The 13,632-nt window shown below is 52.1% G+C and overlaps 1 protein-coding gene across 1 annotated transcript in view; it reads right to left on the bottom strand.

Moving 5' to 3' along the window:
* Positions 1-2,831: 2,831 nt before the first annotated feature.
* SLCO2A1 (solute carrier organic anion transporter family member 2A1) overlaps positions 2,832-13,632 on the bottom strand; it is a 29,645-nt gene continuing 18,844 nt past the window's right edge. Inside the window, exons 5-14 of the mRNA XM_009899437.2 lie at positions 12,418-12,516; positions 10,673-10,806; positions 8,677-8,758; positions 7,629-7,793; positions 6,353-6,542; positions 4,582-4,741; positions 4,039-4,208; positions 3,806-3,870; positions 3,537-3,657; positions 2,832-3,418 (exon numbers count right to left, since the gene is read on the bottom strand). Of these exons, the coding sequence (XP_009897739.2) occupies positions 3,298-3,418; positions 3,537-3,657; positions 3,806-3,870; positions 4,039-4,208; positions 4,582-4,741; positions 6,353-6,542; positions 7,629-7,793; positions 8,677-8,758; positions 10,673-10,806; positions 12,418-12,516 (1,307 nt within the window). The 3' untranslated portion in view covers positions 2,832-3,297. The remainder of the gene's footprint in view (positions 3,419-3,536; positions 3,658-3,805; positions 3,871-4,038; positions 4,209-4,581; positions 4,742-6,352; positions 6,543-7,628; positions 7,794-8,676; positions 8,759-10,672; positions 10,807-12,417; positions 12,517-13,632) is intronic.

Raw genomic sequence — 13,632 nt, 5'->3', positions numbered from 1 at the left:
CCACACTGCATATTGCAAAGTCCTGTAAGCATTAATATCTTTCATTGTTTTTTGTTGCTTCCCCTTTTGTTTCAGGGTAGAAAGGGGTAGCCATCTCCTGGTGACCTTTTGTGCTCTGCTCTCTGGTTTGATGCTTCCTTCATCACTCAGCTGATCTGTTGTGTTCTTTTGCTTTCTGTGTGGGGTATCCTCTGTCCCCCTGTAGCATTGCCAAGTGTTAGTACTGTTGGGAAGAGCAAGAATAGTCTTTAGCAAAGACCTGTGCTTGTTGTAATGAAGCTGGGCCTTGCATTTCTAGTCTTGTGAACCCAGTGACTCTTCTACAGCCCATGCAGGAGGTGAAGAGGGTAATATTTGTGAAGTATGTTATATATATTCCTGCAGCCAGAGAATTGTTTGCCATGTTTTGAACTACTTTAGCTGAAGATCTTTCCTAGGCTGCCTGCTTTGAGTCTGTAATGCTGAAGTGAGAATACTGTTGTGTCTTTGGGTAGTTACTCTACTTGCAATGATTGGTCTCCTTGAAGAGCAGAGGCCAAGCACCAGCCTCCTGAAGTAAGGGGGAAAGGTAGCAGGAGGCTGTGGTTGGTTTGAAGTTATTAAAAGTATTCCTTAATTTTGTATTTGTGTGCTTAAATGCTTCTTCTCAACTCTGTCTTCATTGGCCTCTTTCTCAGTGGTGCCATCTCTTTGCTTCTGCTTAACACACTTGACACTTGAGGTCAGCCTGGTGGCCAGATCTCATGCTTCCTCCACACACAGGGCTTTGGGGGCTGTGGATTTTTTTGGATGCCTATTTACTCTGTAGTCTGAATGAGAAGGACTTAATCACAGAATGTTAGGGGTTGGAGGGGACCTTGAAAGATCATCAAGTCCAACCCCTCTGCCAGAGCAGGACCACCCAGAATAGGTCACACAGGAATGCATCCAGGTGAGGTTTGAAAGTCTCCAGAGAAGACTCCACAACCTCCCTGTGCAGCCTGCTCCAGGGCTCCAATAATCACATAGGGAAAAAAACCAAACCACCACCCAAAAAACTTAACAGAAAAGGTTCTTGGCTCAGCTGCACTGGAAAACTCAAGGCAGCTGCAGTGCTGCTGTGCATGGCTGGCATGGTTTAAGTCACAGACCGCTTACCCTGCTCTGTGGGGGAGTTGGCAGCAGCGTTCTGCAGCTTTGCAGCTGGATGGAGTTGCCTCAGCCTCCTCGGCCAGCTCGTGACTGAGCTGGGGCTGTCCCCAGGCCAGAGTGTGCCATGGGCTGTTGGAGAGCTGCATGTGTTTTCTGGGCCATGCCTCATGACTGGCCTCTCAAATATTTGGGGCGTTTTTTCCCCTGGTGGCTGAGGGAAAAGGGCAGAGCTGGAAACTCTGTGTGTTATTTTCTTTCTTGGTTTCCCCTGCAGCCAGCTTTGTGCTTTGTTGGTTTTGGCTCTTGTGTATAAACCTTGCTCTCAGCCCGTGACTTGCTGCTGGCCAGGGAAGTTGCTCCTCAGGCTGCAGCCTGGCAGAGCCAAGAAGGCCAACAGTGTTGTGGTCTGCGTCAGCAATATGACCAGCAGGACCAGGACAGCGATTGTTTTGAGGCCCTCACTCCAAGGACATTGAGGTGCTGGAGCAAGTCCAGAGAAGAGCAACAATGATGGTCTGAGGTCTGGAGAACAGTTCTGGTGAGGAGCAGGTGATGGAAATGGGGCTGTTTAGTCTGGAGAAAAGGAGGCTGAGGGGTGACCATCTCGCTCTACAGTTCCATGAAAGGAGATTAGAACTGGGTGGGGGTTGGTCCCTTCTCCCCAGCAGCAAGTGATAGGATGGGAGGAAATGGCCTTCATGGCAGCAGGGGAGGTCTCAGTTAGATCTTGGAAGAAACTGAAAGGGTTCTCAAACACTGAAACAGGCTGCCCAGGGAGGTGGTTGAATCCCCATCCCTTAAAGTGTTTCAAAGAGGCATAGAGGTGGTGCTGAGATGTGCCCAGACTTGGCAGAGTTAGCTGCTGATGGAACTCGGTGATCTTGAAGGTCTTTTCCAACTGAAAGGACTCTATGATTTCATGTAGCCCCTGCCCACTGCCTGCAGCCCCAAGCACCCCACTTACTACTCTTACTCCTTCAGCCCCAAGCCCAAAGCCTGCAGCCCCAAGCACTCTGCCTGCAACTTCATGCACGCAGCACCCCACACACTGCACAGCGCTGCCCACAGCCCCTTGCCTACAGCTTCTTGCACTCTACCTGCAACACACCTCTGCTTGTAGCATGCTGTCTGCAGCCCCTGCACCCAGCCTGTGCCTGCAGGCCTCTGCATGCTGCCTGCCATCCTCTGTCTGCATTCCCCATGTCCAGTACCTGCTGTGTGCTCCCCTCAGTCCTCAAGCCAGTGCTCACAGAACCCTGCTGCATTGTGCAGGTGCCTTTTGACATGGTGCAGAAGGCCGTGGGCTGCAGGGTCATGTAGGCAGGGTGCAGTGGACTGCAGGCCTTGTGCTGCAGGCTTGGTACCACCAGCAGGTAGCCTGGGGCTGTATGCAGGTACTGCTGTCCCTTGTGGCTGGGCCACCTGGCTGGTAAGCCAGCAGAGCCTGCCTGCTCCACACAGCCTCTCATCACTGCTGGGGCTGCAGAAGGAGCACGTGCCCTGGCTGCTCAGCAAGGGATGCACTCTGCATCTGCCAGGGCCGTGACCTACAAGCATCTGCTGCCTTGCTTTGCTGGTGGGGACAGCTCTTGGGGTGGAGGGGAGAGCAGCAAAGCACCACAGTTGGAAAAGTGACCTTTATTTATAAAAAATAAAAGAGCAACAACCCCCCCAAAATGTTCTGCAATAAACCCCACATCACGTGTGTTGTCCATGGTGACCTCTGTGAGGGGTGCAGGCAAGGGGGAGCATGGGACAGCCCCACAGGGTTGTCAGCCAGCTGCAGTGCTCCTGTCCCAGCTGATAGAGCATTATATGACTGAAAACATCACACTGGAGGGAGGACCTGGGCCCACAAAGACACTTCTCTGGGTACATTGGATGGTGCTGTGCTCCAGCACCCCTCTGCTTCCTGGCCCAGGTGGTGTGGGGGGCTGACCCCTCCCCAAAGTTAGGGGCAAAGTGCATCCTATCCTGGGAGGATCCAGTCTCAGGCTGGGGCTGGTGTGGAGCATCTCTTGCCAGGACAGTGGCAGTGTTGTGGGCTGCAGGAGAGGAGCTCAGAGCTGCTAAGGTGAAGTTGCTCCCTTAGGAGGAAAAATAAATCCAAAAAAGACAAAGTACTGGCAGTGTTAATGGGAGCTGTGGAGTCAGTTCTCAAGTGGGCTACACCAGCCCTGCTGCCTTCTCCTGCACGTTGTACTCCTTGCTCCTCTTCACCTTCCAGCCGATGACGACGAGGAGGATGGTGCCCACCACCTTGTAGCCCACCTGCAGGCCCAGGTATCTGTTGGGAGAAGAGCCAGGAGATGCCATGTCTGCAGGTGGCACGTTCAGCCAGCCCTGAGCTGAGCTGGAGAGCGTGCCTGCTGAGGGAGGAGCCAGGGGGACAGAGGGCAGGGTACCTGTTGCGCAGGAAGTCGTTGTTGTAGTAGGCGCAGAAGCGGCGCTGGGTGCACTGCTTCTGCCAGTAGATGCAGGAGGAGTCGATGAGGGCACCAAACATGGCCGGGGCCGGCAGCCATGCTTTGGAGAGGGGAGGAAGGAGTCAGGCTGCCAGCTCTGCCCTGCTTTGCCTGCTAGCCCCAAGGAGGCTCAACACCTCTTGGGGCTCAAGCAAGCCTCTGGGCACCCTGCTGCCTTCCCCCAGACTCAGGAGGAGATGGACACTCACCCAGCAGCCTCATTAGCAAGAACTGAACGCCGATGGCAAATGACTTCTCGTCCTGGTTCACCACCCTGCAGAGGAGAGGCCGTGGGAGGTCAGAGCTGCCGTGACAGCTCTGTCTTTGGCCAAGCATCTTGGCCTGGTTCCGCATTTAAGAGGCCCTCTTGATCCCAGCATAGGGAACCCATCACATCATGCTTCCCTCAGGACCTTGTCACGCCCTCCTGCCTGTTGCTCACCGTAAAACCATCATGTAGAGGGGGTTGTGGCACAGACAGGCTACCAGGGCAGCAAAGGAGATGAGGAATATGGCAGGAAGGAGCATGTGGGAGCAGCTGAGCGGACAGGAGCCTGTCTTGGCAGAGGACAGCCTGTTCCCAGCAGAAATCAGGGAACAGTTCTTGTAGATCTGTTGGAAATGTGTGGAAAAAACAAATGTCAAAATTGTGAAAGCCCAGAGCAGGGTTTCAGTGAGGCATCAGACTGCAGCGCTTTGCAAGTAGCAAGTCTCAGCTCCAGTTTTAAGGCACAGCTATGGGATCGTGCAGTGGCACGTGCTGCCCTCCCCATTTCTCCCAGCATATTCCCAGGGCATTACAGCAGCTCCCCATCACACTTTCTCAGGGATTCAGCACCTCTGGTAGCCCTCCCCACTCACCGCATCCAAAAGGCTCTGCCCAGCTCCTGCCTTCATCAAGCTCCTACAGCATCGCTGCAGCCTCCACCATCATCACCAGCAAGCCAGGTGCCCTCTGCTTTGCAAAACCACTTGTTGTACTCACCACTTGTTTGGGAGTGGAGGAGTTAGCAGTGCTGTTTGTGCAGCCAGCGAAGCAGGGGGAGATGTACTCCACGTTGTTTTCTCCGCACACTGGGTGAAAGATGTGCTCAGAGCAGTGGCACCCACTCGGCGTCCTAACCTGCTGCTGGGAACTCAATGTGCTGCCAGAAAGGAGGAGGGGAGAAAAAAAAAAAAGAAGAAATAAATAAATTAATTAATCAGGAATTAGGGCAGGAGGAATTGAAATAAAAAAAAGTCCCTCTTAGTAGTTAGTTGCTTTCCCCATTCCTGTTTGCACTGCCAGCAGCAGGCTGGCCTGGCGCCAGACCCTGATCCCCTGCAGGTACCTCTGCAAGCGTACAGTGAACTTAACAGTAATTATGTCTGCAAACAAGTACTCACACACTTACTTCACACTCCTGCCCCCCCCTGCTGAAAACTAATCAGCCAAATGCCTGGAGAAATGTATCTGAGCTCCATCCAGCAGCGCAGGAACAGATGTACAAACAGCCCCAGCTGGAAACATCATTCAGGCAGAAACTGGAAGTGGGCTTGTTTCCAAACAAGGCTGACAGCCTGAAAAGTCAGGAGTACAAGCCCAATTATCTGCCTTGCCTTGCCTTGCTATTTGAGGGAGCTCATCTGCTGGAGTGGCACAGTTCATCTCCTACAGGAAGATGGCACCAGGGAGCTGTCCTTGGGCATGGTGAGCTGGGCCTGATCCATCTCCTGCAGGAAGCTGGCACCAGGCACTTGCCTTTGGACCTGGTGGGCTGGGGCAGAGCTCATGCTCACCCATCCACATAGCCTACAGCTACCTGGGAATGCAGGCAAAAGGCATTTCTGCACTGCTGCCATTGCATGTGGGCAGGTTCCCAAAGGGTATAAGGCAAGAGCCTCCTTTTCCATTCAAGTCCCTTAGCAGCTCCTAGTTATATCAGCAAAGCCCATCAACTCTGCTGTGTCCCAGAGGTACTAAGGCAGGCAGTCAACCTGACTCTGGCAGCAAGAGGTGAATGCCAAGGTGCCTCCCAAAATGCAGCACCTGATCTTGAGCTGAGGAATCTCCTCACAGTTGAAGAAAAGCAGAGCTTGAGCTGCCAGTGCCTCAGTGGACTTCCACATGCTCCTGAATTCATGGTGCATGCTGTGTGGAGCTCAGAGAAAATCTAAACAGCTGTCCATTTGCAGAGGGCTCTTGGTTAATCAAGTGGCTTTTAAGTGGAAGAAGAGCATGGACTGCTCTGGCCCTCACCCCTCCACTGCACCCTGGGGACAGGATGATTATTGCTGGGCAAAGGGGAAACCTCTGTGAAAGCTCCTTAATGGCTGTGCACTGGGAAATGAGCACGGTGCACTTGAGAGCAAGCCTGGGGTGGCCTCTCATTTTTGTCTTTGAAAGAGAATGTAAGAGCCAAGAGTTTCCACCTAGGTGAGGAGAAAGGTGATGTCCAGCTGGAACAACAGGAGCACCCAAGGTGTCCATGTGTGGAGTTGATGGGTACTAATACTACTGATTTGTCCCTGGAAATCCAGAGTGAAAAGTACACCGTGTGTCTTTGGTACAGAAAACCAGGAGTAAGTGTCCTCTCAAGCTTTCTGTGCTGTATAATGCTTAGAGCTCCTCCAGGCAGTGGTGTCAAAGAGCAAGCAGTGGTGGGGTGATATCTACTGCCTCTTTCCCTCCACCAGCGTTGTCTCCCACCCCTTAGATACTTAGGTCAAGAACTGGAGGAACAAGAGGTTGGAAACAACTCAAGCAACTGCATTACCTGGGAGGGTAGATCCCATTGATGTGCCCTGTGGAGCAGCCCATGAAGAAAATGGGCAGGCAGATAAGGATGGAGAAAACGAGCACCACCACAGCAAAGCGGGGGATGGCCCGGAGGGAGAAGGCAAAACGTTTCATGATGATTCCTCCTAAAAGCATCCCCAGTGCTGCTGCTGGCAGGTTCACAGCTCCTGGAGTGAAATTAGGGCATTAAGTGGAGGCCATTTCATAGAAGCTGCTTCTCATTTCATAGAATCAACAAGGTTAGAAAAGACCACAAAGATCATCAATCCAACCCAACACCTCATGACTACTAAACCATGGCACCAAGTGCTACGTCCAATCCCCTCTCGAACACCTCCAGGGATGGTGACTCCACCACCTCCCTGGGCAGCACATTCCAATGGCTAACAACTCTCTCTATGAAGAACTTTCTCCTCACCTCCAGCCTAAACTTCCCCTGGTGCAGCTTGAGACTCTGTACTCTTGTTCTGGTGATGGTTGCCTGGGAGAAGAGACCAACCCCCTCCTTCAGGTAGTTGTAGACAGCAATAAGGTCTCCCCTGAGCCTCCTCTTCTCCAGGCTAAACAATCCCAGCTCCTTCAGCCTCTCCTCATAGGGCTTGTGCTCAAGGCCTCTCACCAGCCTCATTGGCCTTCTCTGGAAACGTTCAAGAGTCTCAATGTCCTTCTTAAATTGAGGGGCCCTGCCTGCCAAGAGCCTCTCTGCTGCCAGAGGGTGGTGGTAGTGGCTTTGTGGACTTAGTGGTGGTTGGAGAAACTTTCAGATTCCACCGTTATCCGAGACAAACCAAGGCAGTTGGTACCCATGAGAGAGCTCAGCCTTGGCAGTCTGGCTTAGAGATGCAAGACGAAGCTTGCTGTGTAATCGCTTGCTCTTGCTCCATCTTTAAGCATCACCCATGTGGTGGGGCTGCATGTTTTCAAAAGTGGTTACTGGCCCACCTGAGCAAACAAGCAAATGCAAGGGATCCTGGCCTTTTGCAGGCATTTCAGGTCAGGAAAGTCATCAACCACTTCGAGGTAATCCCCAGGTCTCATCTGAAAATGTGTTTTCGACGACTTCCTCCTGCAGGTTCTAAAAAGCCCAGGTGCCATGGTTTAGTCATGAGGTCTGTGGTGACAGGCTGGACTTGATGATCTTTGAGGTCTCTTCCAACCTTGCTGATTCTGTGTGATTCTGTGAATGTGGGCAGGTGGCTCCCTGCTGCTGGCCACCTTTCACCCCATGGCTGCCACTGCCCATTTGTGCTCACCTATGAGAAAGTTGGCATAGGAGGAGGAGGCTCCATACTGCTTCTCCAGGAACTTGTTAAGGAAGGTGGCCAGGCCTGCAATGACTGAGGAGAAGCTGCACTGAGCCAGAACCAGGAGGATGAAGAGGGGGTTGAGGAGCAGCCTGAGGAAGATCTTTGGGAATCCTACAGGGAAGCAGAAGGAAAAATGTACTTTAGCCATGTGATCCTTATGTCATCAATTCTCACTGTGGAAAAAACTCCACCCCTAGACTGTTCCTGGTGAGCTCATATCAGGGGTGTCTAAGGCCATGGGGAAATAGAAGGGAAGACATCCTAATGTGGCCCAGCAGCTGGCAGCTCTGTTTAGTTGGTCCCTGATTTGCTTTTCCCTTCTAGCAGAGTGCTGCAGGGATCTGGCATTGTTCATCAAAGTCCAATGAGACCAAGAAGAAGGAGCTGATAGCTCCAGGCTGCGACTGTGATGGATGGAGAGGGAAGGGGGAAGGGCTTTAGCTAGTAAGAAGTCATCATGGGCCTAAAAAAAGAGTTGTTAAACTGTTCTCTCTTATCAGTGACATCCCTGGTCAAGCACACTGCAGCTACACATAAACAAGTGCAAGCTGCAGTGCAGTGAGCTTCTCAAAGCAGCAGCTGGTGGTGCCAGCAGCCCCATGCCCTCTCTTGGAGCTATGGGTTAGACCATCCAGCTGGCATGTCCCAGCATGCTTGTGCCATCTCAGATCCCCAGATCAATTTTGAAAGACAATTCAGGCATGTCAACATTGCTGTCTTACAGCAGGAGGGAGGTTTTGTCCATCTCAGATAATGGTTGCACTCAATCTCAAAGGTCTTTCCCAACCAAAATAATTCTATGTTTCTATCTTCCCATGGTCCTTAGGGAAGATAGGTGCCTGAGCTGGCCCTGGCAGCTCCACAAAATGAGGTGGACAAACTCAAAGGCTTCCAACAAGCACTCCCAGCTTGAAATGCTGTCATGGTGGTCTCCATCCACCCAGCATGGCCCAGTGCCCCTCACCACCATCCCCTACAAGTGCCAGCCCTTTACTTTTTATGAACTCCATCAGTGAGATTTCTTCAGCCATCTCCTTCTCCATCTTCCTGAGCATGCCAGCCTCCATGTTTGGATCCTGGGGAGATAGAGAAGAGCATCCTGCAGTGAGTGGGGAACATCTCTGTATGGTTGGCACCTGCTGAGGAAAAGCATAGCCTTTCCCAGATGCATTTGAGCCCTGCCTGTTAGAGGAACTGGACTCCTCAGTTCAAGAAGGACAGAGAACTACTGGAGATAGTCCAGCAGAGAGCCACTATAATGCTGGTGGGACTGGAACATCTGCCTGATGGGGAAAGGCTGAGAGACAGGGGGCTGTTTAGCCTGGGGAAGAGAAGCCTGAGGGGGATCTCATCAGTAGCTAAAGGGCAATTGTCAGGAGGGCAGAGCCAGACTCTTCTCAGTGGTGTCCAGTGACAGGACAAGGGGCAATGGACACATACTGGAACACAGGAGGTTCCACTTTTCCCCTCTGAGAGTGGGGGAGCACTGGACCAGGCTGCCCATGGAGGTTGTGGAGCCTTCTTCTCTGAAGGCATTCCAAAGCTGCCTGGATGTGTTCCTGTGTGACTGACTGTGACTGACTGGATGATGCTGCTCTGGCAGTGGGGTTGGCCTCGTTGAAGTCCCTTCCAACCCCCCTCATTCTGTGATTCTGTGAATTAGCTCAAATATTGCTACAGCCCTCAAGCAGAGCTGTGATACCAAAGCTTGTCCTGCTCAGAGAGCTGTTAAGGGCTTGGAAAGCTTCACTCCCCTGAACCCTCACATCTGCGAAAAGCCTGAGAGTGAAGGTGGGAGGGAGGTCAGCTCAAGTCCTCTAGCTAATGAAATGCTTTGCATTTGATTTTGACCTTTAAAGAACTAATGATCAAACAAATTCAAAATAAAACAAAGCTATTTTGGAAACTGAAACACTGACATTAAACCTTCTCCTAATTTTGATTCTGTTCCAGTATCTTACCACCCTCATAGTAAAGAGCTTCTTCCTAATGTCCACTCTAAGTCTACCCTGCCCTGGTTTCAAAACATTGCCCCTCATCCTATTACTGCAAGTTCTTGTCCCTCCTTAGCCTTTTTGTAGGCCCCCTTCAGGTACTGGAAAGCCACTCTAAGATCTCTCCCCACCTGTTCCCATAGGGGAGGTGCTCCAGCCCTCTGGTTGCCTTTGTGGCCCTACCCTGGACCTGCTCCAGCAGGTCCATGTCCTTTCTGGTGTGCTGGGGGCCCCAGAGCTGGGCACAATACTCCAGGTGAGGTCTCACCAGAGCAGAAGGGCAGAATCACCTCTCTCCACCTGCTGGCCACACTGCTTTTGATGCAGGTCAGGCTGTGATTTGCCTTCTGAGGTGCAAGTGTACATTACTAGCTCATGTCCAGCTTTTTGGCCACCAGTATCCCAAGTCCTTTTTCACAAGGCTGCTCTCTATCACATCATTCCCCAGACTGTATTCATAGAGCCCAGGTGCAGGACCTTGTACTTGATCTTGTTGAACCTCATGAGGTTCACCTGGACCCTCTTGTCAACACATGATGGTGTCAGGGGGTGTTGCAGTGAGGAGGTAAGAAACAGACATCACCAGCAGAACCAGGCCAGGAAAGCTGAGTCCTCATGAACAGACCCTTACCAAGAAGGAATGCATGCCACCCAACCATTGCCCTGCCCCAGGGAAGACACAAGTCTACCCAAACCCTTCCCAGGGCTGTCAGTGCAGCGAGGAGGAAGGGCATGAGGTCTGGTTTTGGTCTGCTGAGCTGTGGTGATTCTGGCTTTCCAACTAATGGTGAAGTGGTGAAGAGTTTGTTCCTACACAGGTTGGAGGCACAGAGATTGTTTGGAAGAGTTTTCACTTTTGAGACCTTGTAACCACATCTAAGAAAGGTTGCTGGGCTCCCTTCCTCCCTCTCACCCCTCTACTCTGGGGACAGATGTTCCCTTCTTCATCACAGCCCTGGCACCTAGATATTCTGGCCCTCCAGAGATAGTTCTCACCTCTCCTTTCAGCAGGTAACGAGGGAAAAAGAAATAAGGAATGGATGTGAGCACCAAGCAGCCTGAGGAGATCAGCAGTCCCAGCCACCAGGCTCCAATCCACTGCTGGTCCTTTGGTGTCAAGGCCACTGTAGCTGCAAGACACAAGGACCCACCATAAGAGTTCTGCTCCTGCATCTCTGAGGCGAAAAGGGCAAATACCCATGCAAGTATGGACCAGTGGAGCACAAAGGGTTCATGTGGGCACAGTCCAAAGTACTCTCCACTGCTATGCTTCCAGCAAATGGATGGAGGTGGGAGCTGCCACCAGTGTTACTAACGAGACCAGCCCTGGTTGTGTCTGACCTCCTCTCTCCTGGCGAGGATCCTGTGCCGCCGCTCCCCACAAAACCCATGCCAAGCCTCCCAGATCACTGTGGGATGGACTTAGTCAGCAGGGAAGTATGCTGATGGCACAGGTTCAGCCCTTCCCCGCTCAGCCAGCCAGCACTGCCATGATTACGGAGGCCTGACTCCATCCTCCTCTGCCTGGGGCGTACGGTGGGTTTGGACTGCGCTGCTTGCCAGGGATGCCGAGCAGAGATAGGGACTGGGAAAGGCACAGGCACTTTGCTGGCAGAAGCTGCTCTCCCATTGTTCCAGGCCGGGTCACTCTCTGCTGGCAGAGCCCAAGGGAGGGACGCGTGCCGGCAGGAGAGCGCTGCTAATGAGCCTGGCTTCCGAGCGGACAAAAGCCCAGGCGCCTTCTCCGGAAAAAGGAGGAGAAGGTGAGAGCCTCTCTGTCTCCAGCACAGACATCCTTTGGCTGGGCCAAGTGATGCTCACGGGAGTGTGACAGATTGCTTGGCTTAGCGTGGGGACTGCGTCTGCCGGGACCTGGCAGCTGGGAAAGGAACCAGCCGCGGCCTCAGAGCGGGAGCCTTGTGCCAGGGTGCATCGGGAGAGGAGCCCACGCCCCACTGAAACAATCACTCTGCTTCCCCAAACAGGACCACTCCACTCCAGAGCTCAGGCATCACCACAGAGAAACTGGGCAGAGGCTGCTGAACCCCTCTGACGCCACGGCAGGGAGCGAGCCAAGGCTTTTTGCCATTTCCTGCCCCAGGTTCATTTATCATCCTTATCAGGCAGCAGACAAAAATGTCAGGCAAGCTCTGATCCCTCTAAGGAAACACAGGAAGAGCCACATTCATGAAGGGGCTGGGGAGAATTCTTTAGTGATTAAGTTACCAGAAATAATAAGCACACACTGCAGATAAGGAAAATAAGCCCTGCAGCGGTGGTGGCTTGGTCCCTCTCTCTGCAGATGCTGGTGAAGGATGGTGGGGGAGGAGGAAAAGTAGTCTTGAGCCTTCCTGTGCACCAGTAGGTTGCCCTGTTATTGTTTTCTCCATCCCTGGATGCTTCAGATGTCCCTGCTCCTCTCCACCACCATCCTAGGGTGGTGTGATACATCCTCAGTGTGGTAGCAGTTGGCAGACCTCAGGAATGACCACTCACTAGTGCAGCAGCACAAGTAGGACACTGAAATGTTCCTACCACAGGGCTCTGCTTCAATGGTGGCTTCAGGACCACCCTCATGGGGAGATGGAGTCAAGAAGTGTGCTGGAGGTGTTATTCTAGGTCAGAACTTTCCAGATAAATGGGTTTTGTGTGACACAGATTCTGCTACCAGTCATCTCTGCGTGACCTTCTGACTCAGAGAAGGCTTTTAGGAGGGCTATAGTGACTTGAGAAATACTTACCAGTGTCAACTCTTCCTATATCCACAAAGAGCCTCAACACCACAGATCCCAGCAGGTATCCAAAAGCAGGGCCAAACACCGCGATGGCAAAGAGGATGGCTGGGAAAAGGGAGCAGAGAAAGCCACTGTGAGCAGGGAACAGTAGCTTCATTACAGACATGGCTTTTGGCTTCCAACCTGAGGCAGGAATGGTGTTCCAACATGCAGAGGAAGAAAGCCATCTCTTATCAAGTGGTAGATACTGAGAAGCTTCCCATTGCTCAGATACTGAATGTGGTGTGTATTACAGCAGGATTAGGAGGAGGGCAGGCAGCTGCCTGCAGAAGTCCCTCTGCTCTGCTGCAGTCAAGGCTTTGCCAATGTGCTTGAAGTTGTCAGCTACACTGTGAATATCTATGCTTCACTGTCATTAAGGGTGGAACTACAGAGGTGGCATTTTGGGCTCCTGCAGGTGGCAGGGACCTTAATCTCCTACAGGAGGCTAAGGAACTATTTGGTGCAAACTTCAGAGTCGGTGAAAGATGCCAAAGGCAAAAAGGCCAGCAGATCACCCTTGGTTCAGCTGAACTGACCTCATGTGTAAGGTCAAAATGTTTCCTTCTGAATTCTTTGGATCAAAATGTTTCTTTCTGAATTCTTTGGAATGAAAGTGTTCAGCTTCCCTCCTCTTTGCACAATGGATCTATTGCTTGTCTCAAGGGCTCCAGCACAACATGTCAGGACCCCACATAGACCAAACAGCCTTGATTTTGCAGGGACTTACTGCAAAACCAGCAATGACTCTGTGTGTTCCCATGCCAACACCATCATGTGCCCAATGCTGTGTTTCTGTTTGGGACAGGACAGAGTCTCCAGATGATGCCTCTCCTCACAGAGAATTTTGTCATCACCTTTTAATGTAAAGCCTGCCCTGAGCTGTCCTCCACTGTTGGCAGATACACAGCTCCAATACAGCGTTGGTGAAAGGCTCAAGGAAAGCCATCAATCAAAGATGGACCTCATGGTGTCCAACAAGGCCAAATGCAAGGTCCTGCACCTGGGTCAGGGCAAAGAAGAAACTGTTTATGTGAAGGGTGATGAAACACTGACCCAGGTTGCCCAGAGAAGTGATAGGAGCCCCCTCCCTGGAAACATTTCAAGTCACGTTGGACTGGGCTCTGAGTGACCTGATCTCATTGCAGATGTCCCTGCTCACTGCAGGAGGCTTGGACTGGA

This window comes from Dryobates pubescens, chromosome 13 (assembly GCF_014839835.1).
Source record: "Dryobates pubescens isolate bDryPub1 chromosome 13, bDryPub1.pri, whole genome shotgun sequence".
NCBI classification, from domain to species: Eukaryota; Metazoa; Chordata; class Aves; order Piciformes; family Picidae; genus Dryobates; species Dryobates pubescens.
Note: the sequence above shows the minus strand (reverse complement) of the source record. Positions and strands in the feature narration are given on the sequence as shown.